Source organism: Colletotrichum navitas, assembly GCF_030913465.1.
Source record: "Colletotrichum navitas strain CBS 125086 chromosome Unknown LY79scaffold_80, whole genome shotgun sequence".
Classification (NCBI taxonomy): domain Eukaryota; kingdom Fungi; phylum Ascomycota; class Sordariomycetes; order Glomerellales; family Glomerellaceae; genus Colletotrichum; species Colletotrichum navitas.
Window position 1 is genome coordinate 165,255 of NW_026850626.1, and position 17,325 is coordinate 182,579.

Here is a 17,325-nt window from a genome sequence, read left to right on the forward strand (position 1 = left end):
TATCCTATACATAGCCATTTTTCACGGTTTTGTTTTCTGATAAAGTAGCAGTCATCAAGGAAGGGTTAAGCTCCTCTAATCGAAATGATGCAAGGCTCATGGTTGACTCAAGGGCGGCAGCTCTCTTTGGGCACCCTGTTACTTAGATGCTAACGTCCCTCTTATTTTGGAAAGCCCCGAGGCAGGCCTACACGCTAAACTTTGCGACAGGAAGTTGGAAGTTAATTAGAGGGGCGAAGACGGCCATCGAAGGAAGCCTTTTGCACTCTCAAATGCATCTGATGGCGGGCTCAAGGGGTTAGGTGATACTATCTAATGTTACGCTCAGTGGAATAAGGATGGACCGTGGATCGGCAAAAAGGCGCAAGGCTTCAATTGGATAGTCTGTCTAATTCCAGCCATACCACTGAATCTACAGGTATATAATAAGCGCCAGAGTTTGTATAGCTTCGATGTGGAATCCTTCCTCGGACGGCCTTGTGGTACGCGGACTAGGCAAGCTTGTTCTATTTTGTAAAAATGGGGGTCTACTACTGGAAGTCTCCGGCCGGGGCAGCACTCGATAGGGATCTCTTCTCATGTTATGTCAGGCAGTCTGCCCATCGACAGCGAGTATACAATCATGGCAAGGGGTACAGACCGGCAATGCAAGAGTGTGAAGCTGTTGCACGAAAGCTATGCGCTCAACCGGAGAACATGACTTGATAATTTAGGCAGAGATGGACCTAAAAATGAACGCGGCGCCTTTTGTTTCTTGCAGACATTTTAACAACCAGGGCAGCAGGATGCAACTTCAACGAGAAATATGGTGAGCACATCTCTTGGGGGTGCAACCGCGTTTCTGCATGGATAGGCTTGGGCGAAACTGGCTCTTAACATGCCACGAGAAGACCTCAGAGGCAAGATTGAAACACAAAAGAAGTAGATCATTGTATTAATGTCTCATCTGATGTGAAAAACTTGTCCAAGACAGCCGGTAGGCAAACTATGTTCGATCTTGAACGAAGGGTACGAGGGTCGTTTTGTCTAAGACGTTGCACCTGGTCAAGACCTGGATCGGACCGAAGGCTTCACATGCTATCGTTCGGATCTATCTGAGTCACTGTATGTGTCTAGAAACGGACAGGGTCGACGCTAGAGATAACGTCCGGAGAAAGCCCCCAGGACCGCCTACATCGATAGGCACTCGGGCAGTTTCATCAAACCTAAAGAACATGATATGAAAGCATCAGGTGACTGTTAAGCACCCACATATATGTATCCGTATCAATGGTCAATAGTACATGGTCACTATGCTACTGGCACCACCCGTCGTCCTCTTTGAAGCACGAGAGGCTGACCCTCGAGATGAGATGTACTTGTTGTCTATGCCTTACCCTACGTGCTCCTATTCCAAGTGACGAGCACGCAAGTCTGCCGATAACCACAAGTGAAGGATATTAATGCCCTTGATAAGCAGGCAGCCATTGCGCACTAAGCCCTGCCATGTCTCAGGTAGTCGGTGAGATAGGACAGAAGGGCAAGGGTGGTGCAGAATGATGTAGGGTCGATTTCGAGTAGCTAACACGCCAGACTGGGGGTGAAATTGGGGTTTGCCAAGACAGGTAGTGTTCTCGCTAGGCCTTGAGTACATACCGGCCCACCGGATACCCTACTGTGCTGTTGAAGGGAGGCTGGGCGCCGAGATAGCCTTTCCTCCGGCAGATGGGTTGAAGAGCGGTCGGATGAATCTAGGATGAAGCAACGTGAAAACTGCTTGGCATGGAGGTTTCGGCCAAACCTCAATGTGATGTTGAATACCCGTTCGCAACTCGACGACACATCCTGAGGTTGCCGGTCCGTCTGGTAAGGGGTTTTTTCGTCGATGAACGACGGTGATAGACTGGCATCCGCAGGTCCAACATAACATAGCATCCGCTTGTCTGGTAATGTGAAAAAGAAACGCTACGCCCCAACAGCAGTGATTGGCCCCGAGCTCGCCGGACAGCCAAGACAACATCGGAGTCCGGGAAATCAAGTGTGGAAGAGGGAAAAGGCGTTTCTTGCTGCCAAGAATAGCCAAGAACAATTCCATGTTGTTGAGTTTGGCTGTTGTACACTAGCTGCAATACAAGTCTAGGCCAATACAGAAGTGTTGAGTAGGGGAGGGTTGGGCCAAGACCATCTTCGTAACCCCCCCTTCTTTCTCTTCTTCCGGTCTCCCCGACAGTTGGACGACGTGCGCCTGTGTCGTAGAGTGAATGGGGACATTGATATACAGTATGCACGAGGTGGTTGTCGACTTTTCTTGGCTAGTTTGCATGCAGGAGCAGACGGAGTCTCTGCCATCTGTCAGCGTCGCAATCATCATTTGGTTGGTCACCATTCTATCATACGTGCTAGTCTAGTCAGCGCCCATGGCGGGCGGCGCCCCGCAGGCGACGGGCAAAGAAAAACATATAGCGACAGGCTGTCACTACGGCAGCATACTTGGGAGCTGACGACAGCACGCTGCGAGAACGGGCGTGAGGCGAGGGTGTCGCCCACCACTGCGGACAAGCTTTCGCAGGACAAGGCAAGGTGACGGGTCTTATGGGATGGGTTGGGAATAGTGCATGTCAAGGATGTCAACCCGAGGGGGCGAGAACGAGGGTGGGATTCTGCAAACTGGACCAAAGGCTGCAGTCGAGATGAAAGAAGTATGTACTATATGCGTGGGTGTGGGAGAGAAGGCATGTACTGTATGTACGTAGGGTTGTCCGTTGCTGCCTCTATTGTGTCGCCTGGGAGCCTAGCACTAGCGGCATGGGGTAAGGGAGTGGTCCCAACTTTAGTCCAACTGCACTCTGCACTTCAGCAGTCTCCGGACGAACACAACCCTCCTCCTCCTCCTCGTCGCCTGCTGCCAGCTACAAGGTACAGGCAGTTACAAGGCGATCCCTCGTAGGTACCTAGGTACTTAGGGTCGCCCAAAGTTGTGGAAACACAGTAAAAGTATCATGCCCGAGCTGCCAGTTACAACAGCAACGACAACAACAACAACGACAACTGGCAATAAATGAACCGAACTCGAATCAGACAGACATTGGCTTAGACTTCCCGGCCAACCCCAAAGCCTGGACGCATCGCATGGGTGGGCACCCAACGTGCCTACACTAAACTTAAATCTGTCGAAGCGAATTCATGGGGTACATGTACACACCCAGGTAGGTAGTGTACTGAAGGTACCCACCTACCTAGGGTAGGTACGGAACGGTTGGAGAGAGAGAGAGAGAGCTTTGCCCACCTGTTCCTTATCATTCGCTCCTTCCCTTCCAACCCCCTCCTCCCCCCCTTTGGTTGGATATGGGGGGTAGTAGGTACCCGTACCCGTACATGTGTAATATTTCCAAGCCCACCAGCAACTGAGCTAAAAGCAGTGAGTCAGTCATGTGAGCATAGCTAAGAGGTAGGTACCTCCCCCATCTTTTCCAGTCCCGTTTCCCGTCCTTCCTTCCCCATTTTCCCCATTCTTCCCCAGTCTCCAGTCGTGGTCCCCTTGATCGTAGATGCTAGCTTGGTAGCAATCTTTGGTCGCTGGCCTGGAAAAGGCAGAGCACCCCCCCGCTATTTGCCCTACCTAGGTCAACCCCCCGTCTTTCCCGTCAAGCGAGAGAGGATAGGGTGGGTGAGGGGGGAGAAGAGGGAGAGAAGGAGAGAGAGAGAGAGAGAGAGAGAGAGAGAGAGAGAGAGAGAGAGAGAGAGAGAGAGAGAGAGAGAGAGAGAGAGAGAGAGAGAGAGAGAGAGATGATTTGCCTGTCGTCCAATTGGCCTTCCGAACTGGACCCAGATGAGTGGCGGAGTTGAGCCAAGCTGTCGGATGCTCAATTTACTCAATCTCACTTCGGCTCTCATGCCTCATTTGGCTCGGCTGCCCGGTAATACCCTGCTGGCCAAGCCTTACTAGGTAGCTCCCCGCATCATCCTTCCAGCCTCCCAAGACCTAGAACGACGACGGAAACCCCAGCCCAATGCCGGTGACGAGTACGTACCTCTCTCCCGTGACCGAGTGAGACTCGGCATGAGAGTCTTGGAGTCTTTTCGCCATCTTCTCTTCCTTGCCTCCATTTGCAACAGTCCAAGCCCCTTTCAAGCTTCTCAGGCCTCCTGGCGAACCCTTGCTGCCACACTCTGCCGCATTCCGTCCCGTTCTACCGCATCCGCCTGGTTTCCTATCGCGGTGCCATCCTTCCCCTCCCGCTGCGAGCTTCGCCTCCAACTCCCGTTGACCTACCTCGCCTACCGTATTGCGCCGTCAAATCTCTTTTCGCGCTTTTCTCGCCCGCTCGAGCAACATTCCGTCGGGCAAGAAGCTCCATTCGACCGGCGCTAATGATGATTCAGCCCTCCCGTACACGTGGCCGCTAGTTAAGCCAAGGGCTCTCTTCGTGTTACCCTTCATCGAGCATCCAAGATCGCCACCTGCCTGGCCGTGTTGCTTTTGTTTCATCCTTGTGGTGTGAAGAATGAGAGCCAGTATCTCTCGTCTCGGTGGGAAAGCACATATGGAGCAGCGAGCCGTTCGTTTTCTTGGCCACCGTATGCCACGCCATGGCACAGGGAAACCATGGGAGCCCGAGGAGGGCCATCTTGTATAACACGCAAGCCTGGGTTTTCCTTGTTCTCCGCGTTCCGGAAACCTGGCCGTGCTGGTGTTTTGTTTCCTGAAGGCGAGTAAACACTACAGGGCCTGAAGATACAGCCCTAGAGAATGTTGTCAGGAGCGACGTTGGCCTACAAGACAGAGTAAAGAGAGGCACACGCGTACGTACTCGTGGCGTTTGGCACCTATACCCAGAGGAAGCGGAGACGATCTGCTCTATTTGTTAACCTGTCGATAACGGCACTAAGGATATATGGATGGTTTGTATTGTATGCATGTCATTTTGGTCGCTGTTGGTGTCTCGAGGATACACACCCGTGACATCTCAATCACTAATTCTCTGTAAAGGTGGCCTCGATGCTGGCAGATTGGCTATTGTTTAGACGGTCCATCTAGGAGACAGACAGGCCCGGTTTTCGCGCATTGGCTGACATGGCTGAGGTTGGGGACACCCAGCTCGGCGCTTCTTGGCGACAACACCAAGTACGGAGGGGGGGAGGCAGCTGAGATGATTGTGAGATTGGCATGCGGGGGTGGGGGGACGGGGGACTGGATGAGGAGGAAGCACAGGGAGTGCACACACGATTGGGTTGACAGGGAGGGATAAGAGACGGAGCATCCTGATGTGGTTGTCGTGTCCCACGATGATTCCCCAGGTCCAGCTTACCCGCACGAAACTGCTCCATCTTGATCAATTGAATGATCATCCATTGCTAGCTAACCTGGCCATCCTGGCCTTGGGTGTGCTACGGCAAGATAGAAACAGAAAAGGCGAGTGGGATACGATGGCGGGCAGCGTATGGCTGGCCTAGAGGCGGCAGGTCTTGGTCCGGAAAAGCACCCACTCCGTATAAGCGGACAGGATGCGAATCCTGTGGAGCGGCGGCAGAGTTGCAGTTGCGACACGGCGGTACCGGCGCCACAATGTAGGTAGGTAGGTAGGTAGGTAGGTAGCGAGAGGACATGTTGGGCCTCTGCATATCTTTCCATACTACCTGGGTAGGTGGTTAAGTAGGTTATCTATTGTACCTAGGTGATTAAAGTATCCCTTTAGTTACGAACGGACCCCACTAACCCCCGTGAGGGGTAGAAGCAAATCAGGCCACAGCATTTAACGCCAAAAGCCAATAGTTTCAAGCTACTTCTATTTATATAGCATTTTGCCTATGCTAAAGGTACTAATAATCTTTACTTTTACATAAAGGTATATTGTAGTCTAAATAGCCTTACTAGGTCCTTTGTTGCTGCATAATATTACTAGATACTTGCCTAAGAGCTTGCTGTTGCTGTGTACTACACTAGGAGTAAAGTATATTCTTCCTATATAACCTTTGCTAGTAGTCTAAGAATAGGATATTAGTGTTCTATTTATAGGACTATTACTAAAGGTATAAAATCTAGTAACCTTTTACTAATAGTCTAAACTATTAAATAAGCTAAGTAAAAAGTAGTTACTACTATTAATATTAATTTATAACCTTTAGCTATTTTAGGCTTCTTTTTAGCTAAAGATAAAAGGTATTTATAATAATAACTTTAAGTAAGAAGGTCTAGGTAATAGCTTACTAAGATCCTTAATATATATAGTAGTTAAAGTAATATAAGGCCTTTATATAGTTACTAATATTTACTTTATTTATTATATAGTTATAGTTATCTATTAGCTAAAGGACTAGGAGGTCTTTCTAGACCTCTAGGCTAAATACCTCCTAAGTAGTCTACTTTACTACTGTTTTACTAACTAGCTAGCAGTAGCTCTAGATTATACTATTAACCTAGCTACCTTAATATACTATTATAAAGAAAAGTATAAAGGTATTATTTTTCTAGCTAATTTAGTTAACTTATAAGAAGATAAACTAGTTAGTATAAGTATTTATATATAAATATAGTTTAAAAAGATATACTAGGCTATTAGTAGTAAGAATAAAGTATATTTAGCCTTATAGGATACCTTAGCCTTCTTTATTTTTCTTAGTAATAAGTATAGTATTAATACTACTGTTTTTTTAGTATATACTAGAGGCTTTAACTTACTAGCTCTAGAGGGCCTAGAAGAGCCTAACTAAGGTAAAGAGGTTATCTAGAAATATATAATATATAGCTACTAATAGTAAAGTAAAAAAGGCTATAACTACCTACTATATTAGTATTAGCTAGGCTACCTAGTTTACTAGGCCTACTAGGTTTAGAGCTTTAGCAAGAAGCCTATATAGCCCTTCTTTATATATATACTAAAGCCACTAGAGGAAGTACCTAGATTAAGTAAAGACCTATACCTTAAAGCTAGTTAGTATTAGCTTTATTAGGATAATTATTATCTCCTAGCTTTAGCCTATAAATTAGACTATTACCTTATTAATAGTAAAATTAAAGCTAGCTATATAAAAGGAGTCTCTAGTTACCTAGATATAGGCTAACTATTAGTTAATCTTCTAGTATATATCTAGTATCCTCTAGGTTACTAGCTAGCTCTAGGTTAAGAACTTAGAAAAGTTAAATATCTAAAGCTAGGTATAAAGCTATTAAAAGTAGTCTTAAGTTATAAAGTATATAAATAGATATAATAGATTTTTACTTTACTACTAAGTTAACTAATATCTTATTACTTAAGATTTAAAGTATATACTTATATAAATTAAAACACTAAAGAAAAGGTAAATCTTATTAGCAAAGGTATATCTTTAATTATACACTTATAACCTTCTTTAACATAGGCCTACCTTAGATAGTAGTATAGTATTTATTTAATTAACCTACTATTAGATTAACTATAAAGGTATATAATAGAGGAAAAGGTTAACTAGAGTATTAATATCTAATAGTAATATAGCCTTTCTACTAGCTGTTGTAGATCTAATAGGAGGAGCAAGGCTACAATAGGCAATATAAAGTAATATAGTGCAAAGGTAAAGTGTAACAGTAAAGCAGTAAAACAAGGTAAGTAATAACAAGGAGCTAAATAAATAATATAGGACAAGAGCTAGGTATTAGTATAGGTTGTCTATTAAGGTTACTCTTCCTTATAAAAGGAAATAGGTAATAAGATATATACCCCTAGGTATATGCCTAGATATATACTAATAAAGTAATCCTATGTTTTACTTATTTATTTACTATATAAGGTATTTATCCTATAATAAGTGCCTTTCCCCTAAAGGACTTTATCTTTTTCTACTAAGAAAATATACTAAATAGTAGTATATATAAATATAAAGTATAAAAATTACCCTTTTTCTTATATAATAACCCTATTACTTATTATCTTTAAAGTTTTATTAAGATTATTTAGCCTTTAGTAGCGCCTAGGCTAAGTTATTATTATTAGTGTTATAGTAGCGTTTATTAGCTTAGCTACTCTAGGGCGTTAAGGCAGTAACTTTAGGCTAAGTAGCTAGGACCTAAAGGTTAACTATAGCCTTTTATTTATTAAGCTTAGTAGCTATTTAGTTAACTTTATCTATTAACTTCTTAAATAAGTTACTCTTAAAAGTAGTTAGTGTATTAAAGTTATTAGACTTTTTATTAAGAAGTATAACCTTAGTGTTTATCTAGTCTACTTACTCCTTAAGTTCCTTAAGGCACTTCTCTTGCTTATATACTTTATTAGCCTTTTTATAAAGGTTCTCTATAATATTATTAATATTTATATTAAAGGTGTTAGTTTTTCCTATAATATCCTTAGTAAGTTTAGTAGCTACGTTAGCCTTAGTATTATATTTATTAATATTACCTTTATAGCTATTAACTATATTAGCTAGCTTAGTAATATCCTCCTTAAGCTTAGTAATAGCGTATAGCTACTTTTTTAGCTAGTTAAAGTAATAAATCTCTAGGATAAAGATTTTATTAAGATATTAAATTAAAAGAAGTATACTTATAACCTTTAAATTAGATTAGCTAAGTTAATAAAGGAAAGTAAAACTAATAAGTATAGTATAGCTAAGAATATTACCTATATATAGCTTACCTTTTTTATACTTAGCTAGGACAGTGTCTATTAAGGTAGTAATTTTATAGCAGAAGTATATATCTAAGGTAAATAATAATTACTATAACGCTATAGAGCTACCTTATTACTAGGTGTAAAAAGCTTTAACCTAAGCTATAGTCTTTTTATAAAGCTATTTATTACTACTCTTATAAAAAGTGTCCTTTAGGTAACAGAAGGCCTCCTTATAAGTAGAGATAGCTAGCTTTAAGCTATAGCCTTTTTACTTTATAAAAGTATAAGGTTTATATACCTAGTTATTAGTATTATTAGCTTCTTTAGTAGTAGTAGCTTTAGTATTAGCCTTATAGGCTTAGATTTATTTAAGGACTTACTTATTAGTAGGTTTATAACTAAATAGCTTAGTTATTTTCCTTATATAGTTATTAATCTTCTCTAGGGTAGTAATTACTACTAACTTTTTATATATAGTAGTAGGCTTTTTTAATTCTCTTATATTATTATACTTTCTTATTTCCTTAGTAAGCTTTATAGCTACTTTTATAGCGTTAAAGGGTTTTCTTGCAGTAGTAGCTTTATCTTAAAGTTACTACTAAATCTTATTAAAAATAAGCTATCTCTATTACTTATAGTTCTTATTAGATATTAAGGTTTAAAGACCTTATATATATAAAAATAAGATAATAATATAACAAAGAAGTAGAATATATAATATAGTATTAATAATACTGTATACACTATATACACTAGATATAAGAATAACTACTTAGAAAATAGCTATATATACTATATAATAATAATATTTATATATAAAGAATAAGTCTTTTAAGTAAGACCTCCTCTTTCTCTAAGGAATTAAGAATATAGTTCTAGGTTATATAAGGTAAACAGATAAAATAATACCCTACTGCAGGTAAAACAATACCCTGTATTCTAATAACCTACCTAATAACCTACTTAATAACCTAGAATACTAAAGAAATCCTTAGAATACCTAAGATATAGGTATAAGTAATCCCTTTATATCCCTAGGTCTAGTTAGATAGTTAGATCTATAAGCTCTTCTATTATATCTATAACAATATACTACCTTTATATCTTATCTCCTATCTTTTATCTCTTATTTGCCCCTTTTACCTCTAAAAGGTTATAAGCCTAGCTCTTAAGACCTAGAAAGAGGTTAGAAAAAGTAACTTTTTTAAGAATTAAACCTATAGCCTTTGCCTTTTTAGGCTACTTCTTTAATAACTTAACTAATTTAACTAACGCCTTCTGCTAAAGGCAATATTAACAGTAATAGATTTAAAGATAAACCTTCTTTGCCTTAAGGGCACTCTTAACTATACTACTTAGGCAGTTAGAATTTAAGCCCTTCTTATTTCTAAAGATATTAATATTAACCTTTAGAACCTACTTACTAAAGAAAATAAATAATATAATAATAAGGCTTTAGCCTATATCTAACTATATTGCTCTAATAGGCTATTAAGGGTTATAAAAGACTCCTTTATAGCCCTAGAGGCTTAGAAAAAACTAGCTAATTTATATAAACCTAAGGGTTTTACTAATAAATTTCTAACCTATAAGGAGTTCTTTAATACCTCTTTAGAGGATTTTAATACTATTAAGGAATACCTTGCTAAGGTTAAGGAGTTAACTAATAATCTAGCTAATAATAAGCTAGAACTACCTAAGAAGGTTATAATTACCTAGGTTTTAAATAGCCTTAATAATACTTATAAGGGTTTTATAACTAATATAATATAAAGCCTATAAAAGGACTTTAATTCTTATACTCTAGATATACTATTTTCTAGCCTTCTAGATAAATATAAAAGAAAGAAGGGTTCTACTATAATAAACCTAATAAAAAATAACAATAGAATAATAAAAAAACTATAGAAAAAGCAAAGGGGTCTTTTTGTTAAAACTATAAAAAAACTAACTATATAGAGAATAACTGTGCTTTTCTTTACCCTAATAAAGCACCTGTTTAGTAGAAAAATAAGAATAAGGATAAGAAAGAAGAAGAGAAAATAGTTAATACTATAATTTCTAAGGATATAGACTTAGATATAAGTCTAACCTCTACTAAAGGAGGAGAAACCCCTCCTACTTATAACTCTACTGCCTATAATAATATTCCTTTTAAGAATATAAGTATAACCTATAATAATAATAATAATAATAATACTAATAATATAACCCTAGGTAGTTTAATAAAGGAGAAACTAAGGGAAATAAAACAGATTATATCTAGGAATAATAAATCTATTACTTTTTGCCTTAATATGCTGCTACTATTTATACTATAAGTAATATAAAACATCTATATAATATAAATACTATTAAAGAAAATATAAGGTAGGGAGAAGCAGAATCTCTAACTATAAACTATAAAGGAGATATAGATATCCTAATTAATAACAATATATATACTATAAAAGATATTTATTATATTCTATAACTAGGCTTAAACCTTCTAAGTTAGAATAAGTTAGATAAAATAAATATAGTATCTATATTCTATAATAATAATCTTATACTATATAATATAAAGGAAGATAAACTACTAAGTATAGGAAGAAAGATTAATAGTTTATATTACTTTAACTTCTATATACCTTATAATAATAACTATAATAATAATAATATACTTAATATACTACTAATAATAATAATACTACTAATAATAATAAATCTAATAAAGATAAAGATTTAGCTATACTATAGTATAATAGACTTAGATATATAGCTTACTCTTTATTGCCTTACTTAAATAAAGCTACTATATTAAATAGTAATAATAATAATAATAATATATATATACCTAAGATAAATAATATATGTAAAGCCTGTTTAAAAGGGAAATTTATAAATAAAGTAAATAAGATAAGTAATAATAATAGACCTATACTAGAATATCTAGAAGCAGTAGCTTCTGATTTATATAGACCTATAACTCCTATAACATATAATAAGAATAGATAGTTTATTATATTTGTTGATATATATACTAGATTTGCTTGGGGATATCTTCTGAAAACTAAAGATTCTGAAGAGATATATACTATATTTAATAACTTTAAAATCTAGTAAATAATAATACTAATAATAAAAGAATAAGAGAATTTAATACAGATAGAGGAAAGGAATTTAATAATAAAAGAATAAAAGTAATATATAATAACAAAGGAATAATACATAATATAAGACCTCCTTATACACATAAACCTAATAGTATAATAAAAGAATAATAAGAAATATAGTTAATAAAATAAGGACTTTACTATATAATTCTAATCTACCTAAATATTTATAGGGAGAGGCTTTCTTAGCCTCTATATATATATATAATAGAACCCTATATTCTTTTATAGATTATAAAACACCCTATAAAAATAGATATAAAATAAAACCTAATATATCTAATATATGAGTATAGGGAAGTATATACTACTATAAAAATAAAGACCCTAATATTAGAAAATTAGATTCAAGAGCTAATAAGGGCGTTATAATAAATTACGGAAATAATACTTATAAAATATAGGATATAATACAGAAAAGACCTATATAGTCTAGAGATATTACTATACTAGAAAATAACTTTATAACTAACAATAATAATAATAAAGAAAGTCTAGAAATAAATAATAATATAAATAAAAATAAAGACCTTAATAGTAATAAAGATAATATTAATACTAATAATAATGTATCTAAAGATAATATAATAATAGAAATACCTAAGATTAATAAAGAAGATTATATAGACTATAAAGAAGGTAATCTATTTAATACTATAGAAGATTATCCTTCTATTAATATATTAGCTCCTTTAAATAGAGCTAAAGATAAAGCATCTTATATACTATCTTCTAATATATTAACTAAACCTTCTACTTTTAAATAATTTCTAGAGGATAATAATAAAGATAACTAGATAGAAGGTATGAATAAAGAAATTAAAGAATTAGAAAATAATAATATATAGACTATTATAAAAAATAATAATAATAATAATATTATTAAAGGAAGATAGGTATATAAAATAAAAGAAAAAACAGATAATAATAATAATAAAATAGAGAAAATATATAAGGCAAGATAGGTAGTATAAGGCTTTAATTAACACTTAGGTATTAATTATTTAGAAACCTTTAGTACTACTTGTAGGCTAGAAAGCTATAGATATATAATAATATTAGCTGTTGCTAATAACTAGTATATACAACAATATAATGTAACTAATGCCTTTGTGTATACTAATATTAATAAAGATATATATACTATAATTCTAACTGGATATATATATAACAAAGAAGCTAATAAACTAGTTTTTAATAATAAAAATCCTTTATATAATAATAAAGAATATATATGTAAATTAAATAAGGCTTATATAGTTTAAAACAAAGTCCTAGACTATAGTATAAGCACTTAAAAAATATATTTATAAAAGAAGGCTTTAAAATATCACCTTATAATAAAGTAGTATTTATATATAATAAAGATAATAATAAAATAATACTAGCTTGTCACGTAGATGATATGTTAGTAGTTAGAAATAATAAAGAATTTATAGATAATCTATTTAATAATATACTACTTAAATATATAAAGATAAAGCCTATAGAATACCTAGTATATTTCTAGGAAATAAAATATATATAGATTATAAAAATAAAAGCGTATATATACATTAAACTAAATATACAGATAAGATATTAAGTAAATATAATAAAAGGGATTTATATCCTTATAATACACCTATAGATAATAATATAAAGTTATATAAAATAAAGGACAAGTAACTAAGGAAGAAATATTAAAATATTAGCAAGAAATAGGTGCTTTAATATATTTAGCACTAAAAACAAGAATAGATATAACCTTCCTGTTATAACTTGTTCTAGATATATAAGTAACCCTTCTAAAGAGTATTTTATTGCCCTTAATAGAATATAGGGTTATTTAAATAAATATAATAATTTAGGAATATATTATAACTGTAATAATATTAATAATTTTAATATAATAGGTTATACTAATTCTAACTAGGCAGAAGATCTTAATAATAGAAGATCTACCTCTAGTTATATATATACTTATGGATATTATAATCTTATTAGCTAGAATTCTATAAAACAAAAAACAGTAGCTTTAAGTACCTGTGAAGCTGAATATATGGCTTTAACAGAGGCTATAAAAGAAGCTATATATTTATATAATAGCTATAACTATATAAGAATAAATCTAGGGTTTAGTGATTTAAATAAACCTAGAATATTAATAGATAATAAAGCAGCTCAAAAGCTAGCAGAAAATCTAGAATTTATAAAAAAGTTAAGCATATAAATATAAAATATCACTTTACAGAGATACTATAATAAATAAACAGGTTATCTATATTATATAAATACAAAAGATAATATAGCAGATATTTTAACTAAACCTCTAGGAAAGGTTTTATTTTATAATATAATAAATACTATAAATATAATAGATAAAGATACTATACCTAAATATAATAAACAAGAAGAAAATAAAAATATAAGAAATAAGTATATAAATAATAATAATAATGATAATAATAATAATAATAATAATAATAATAATAATAATAATAATAATAATATATAAAGAAGAGAATATATATATATAAATAAGTTACTATCTCTTGTTTTCTCCTGCTTATAAAGGTTTTAAAGAGATTAGTAAAGTATATATTTAAGTATATATACTTAATAATAAATAGCTATCTTAATTTTTCCTATTAAGGTTTTTATAGATAAGCTATATATAATAAATTATATATACCTTAAGGGGGGGTATTAGATATTAAGGTTTAAAGACCTTATATATATAAAAATAAGATAATAATATAACAAAGAAGTAGAATATATAATACAGTATTAATAATACTGTATACACTGTATACACTAGATATAAGAATAACTACTTAGAAAACAGCTATATATACTATATAATAATAATATTTATATATAAAGAATAGGTCTTTTAAGTAAGACCTCCTCTTCTCTAAGGAATTAAGAATACAGTTCTAGGTCACATAAGGTAAACAGATAAAACAATACCCTACTATAGGTAAAACAATACCCTGCATTCTAATAACCTACCTAATAACCTACTTAATAACCTAGAATACTAAAGAAATCCTTAGAATACCTAAGATATAGGTATAAGTAATCCCCTTATATCCCTAGGTCTAGTTAGATAGTTAGATCTATAAGCTCTTCTGTTATATCTATAACAATATACTACCTTTATATCTTATCTCTTATCTCCTATCTCTTATTTACCCCTTTTGCCTCTAAAAGTTCTTAAGTAAAGGCTTTTACTATTTAATATATTCTATAGCCTTATTAGTGTCCTTTATTATATTATTAGGTAAAGAAATATTATTACTTTTAATACTAAAGACATTAGAGTTTATACCTTTATTATTATTATTATTATTCTTATTAACGTTATTATTATTTTTAGTAGCCTCTTCTTTATCCTAGGACTAAGGGGCTAGTTAGTTAATAGCTATAAAGGATAGCTTAAGGATAAATCTAGGCTTATTAGCTAAGGTAATAGTAACTTTATTAAGCTAGTAGGTTTACTTATTAAGCTAATTTACCTTAGGGCTAGTAATACAGAGAGGGTTATCTTTATTAAGGTACTAGTTAAGGTTAATAGTGTCTAGGTTTAAGGGATTATTATTGCCTAGGATAAGGCTAAATTAAATTAGGGTGCTTATAGTAGCTTATTTTTCTTCTTGTTTAAGAGGTAAAAGTTTATAAAGAAAAAAGGAAAGAGAATATAGGAAAAAGATATATTATTACTATAAGAATATTAATAGGTTATAGTTAATAATAGTAGTAATATAGTAAAGTTAGTAATAGTAATAGGAAAGTAGTAGGTTTAGTAAGTTAAAAATAAGAAAACTATAGTTATAGGCAAGTAAGTTAATTTATCCTATTATTATTATTAGTAGCTATAGGTAAAGAAGGTATAGTTAGTTATTTTAGGTAAAAGCTTCTTCTGTTGTTTTTTTAGGATATTAGACTATATAAATATTCTTATTATTTACTATATAACTATATATTTTAATAAAAAAAAGTATTAGTTATCTTTAAGTTATTATTATTCTTATTAAAAGAAAATTAAGAAACAAGGTTATTATTAAGAATAAAGATATAAGGCTAAGTTTTTCTCTACGTTATTATAAAGTATTATAACTATTTTAGTGTTAACTATAGTAGTGTCTATAGGAAGTCTACTAACGTAGGCTTTTAGCCTTACTTCTTTATATACTTTACTACCTAATTAATAAGGTTAGCCTTCTTAAAGTTAGTTATAATATTACTAGCGTTAGGTATAAGGTTTTTATAGGGTTCTTATATATTAGATACTAGTAAGTACCTTTTTTACTTAATAAGATACTTAACTAATAGGTAGTTCTTTTACTAGTTAACTTTATAGTCTATAATTCTCTTAACTTTAAATTCCTTTATGCTATCTACTTTTACTAGCTCTAGGGGTAATTACTTTTTTTTAAAAAAGTTATTACTAGTTAGTGCTTTTTATAGCTATATAGTTAATACTACTAGGTAGACCTTCTAGTGCAGTAGTAGGTTAAGTTTATAGGCTCTTAGCCTAACTATATAGGTAATATAGAAAAGTCTAGTGCACTAAGGAGACTATTTTTACTTAGGCTTACCTAGTAATAAATAGCCTTTACTAAGTTAAAGGAAAACCTTATCTTTAACGTTAAGTTTTATAAGGTAATAGTAATAATTATATTATTTCTTTCTTATTACTTCTACTATATTAATAAAAGCTAGTGCCTTTGCCTAGTATATTTAGCATAGGATATTAAAAGACTCTAATAAGAGTTTATTTTTACTAATATACTCTAGTATTATCCTAGGGTAAAATCTAAGAATAACTTTATTTAGTAAATAACCTACTATAACTACTAACAAGTTATTAAGTAAGTACTATAAAGCTATAAGAATATTAGTCTATAAGATATTAAGGTTAGTATATATATAAAAGTATATAGTAATTTTAACTATTTAGTTAGTTTTTTTACTTTAGCTATTAGTCTAAAGGTAATATACTATAGATATAAGTAGTTATACTTTAAGGGCGTTAAATATTTCTACCTATATTATAGAGATAAACTTAGGGTTATAGTATTATTAAGTAGTACGTTTAGAGGGTAATTTATATAGTTAAAAGTAGCTTATTTCTTTTATCTATAGTGCTATAATCTATGTTCCTTAAATATTGCCTTGCTTAGTAGATTTTACTATAAGTATCTATATTTAGGAGCAAGGGTTAGATTAATAAGCAACATTATTCTAGAAAGTAGTGTTAGTTAGTAATATCCTATATAATATACCCCCTTAGGCGTTAGTATAAGTCACTGTACGCCTAGATATAAAGGAAAAATAGTTCTTCTAGTGTAAAAAGGCTAGTTATTATATAATTATAGGCTGTTAGTATTAGGTGTTCCTATTAGTAAGGCTACTTACTATAAGGCTAGCCTACGCGCTAGTAAATATTTACCTTAAGGCTAAATTTATAGTTACTTTTTTCTTTTTTCTTTAATAACTATAATAATAATTATAAGTTATATTATTATTTTTATTATAATTAATTACTAATTTATTATCTTTTATATTATTATATTACTTTACTTAATTACTAATACTCCTTTTTCTTTTAGATGTCT

At 33.2% G+C, this 17,325-nt stretch overlaps 3 protein-coding genes across 3 annotated transcripts; 2 read left to right on the top strand and 1 right to left on the bottom strand.

Annotated features, from left to right (window-relative positions):
* Positions 1–1,964: 1,964 nt before the first annotated feature.
* On the bottom strand, positions 1,965–3,669 carry LY79DRAFT_566920 (uncharacterized protein). Its single transcript, XM_060558860.1, has 2 exons — positions 3,343–3,669; positions 1,965–2,321 (listed from the first exon to the last, which is right to left on the bottom strand). The coding sequence occupies exons 1-2, from the start codon at positions 3,408–3,410 to the stop codon at positions 2,099–2,101; spliced, it is 291 nt and encodes a 96-aa protein (XP_060409698.1). The 5' UTR covers positions 3,411–3,669; the 3' UTR covers positions 1,965–2,098.
* A 9,407-nt stretch (positions 3,670–13,076) lies between these two features.
* Positions 13,077–13,232, top strand: LY79DRAFT_524527 (uncharacterized protein; the record flags this gene model as incomplete). The annotated part of the gene is made up of 1 exon (XM_060555635.1): positions 13,077–13,232. A coding segment is annotated over one exon (156 nt), but the record flags the coding sequence as incomplete, so codon positions are not given.
* Positions 13,233–13,730: 498 nt separating this feature from the next.
* On the top strand, positions 13,731–13,934 carry LY79DRAFT_524541 (uncharacterized protein; the record flags this gene model as incomplete). The annotated part of the gene is made up of 1 exon (XM_060555636.1): positions 13,731–13,934. A coding segment is annotated over one exon (204 nt), but the record flags the coding sequence as incomplete, so codon positions are not given.
* Between the last annotated feature and the right edge of the window lie 3,391 nt (positions 13,935–17,325).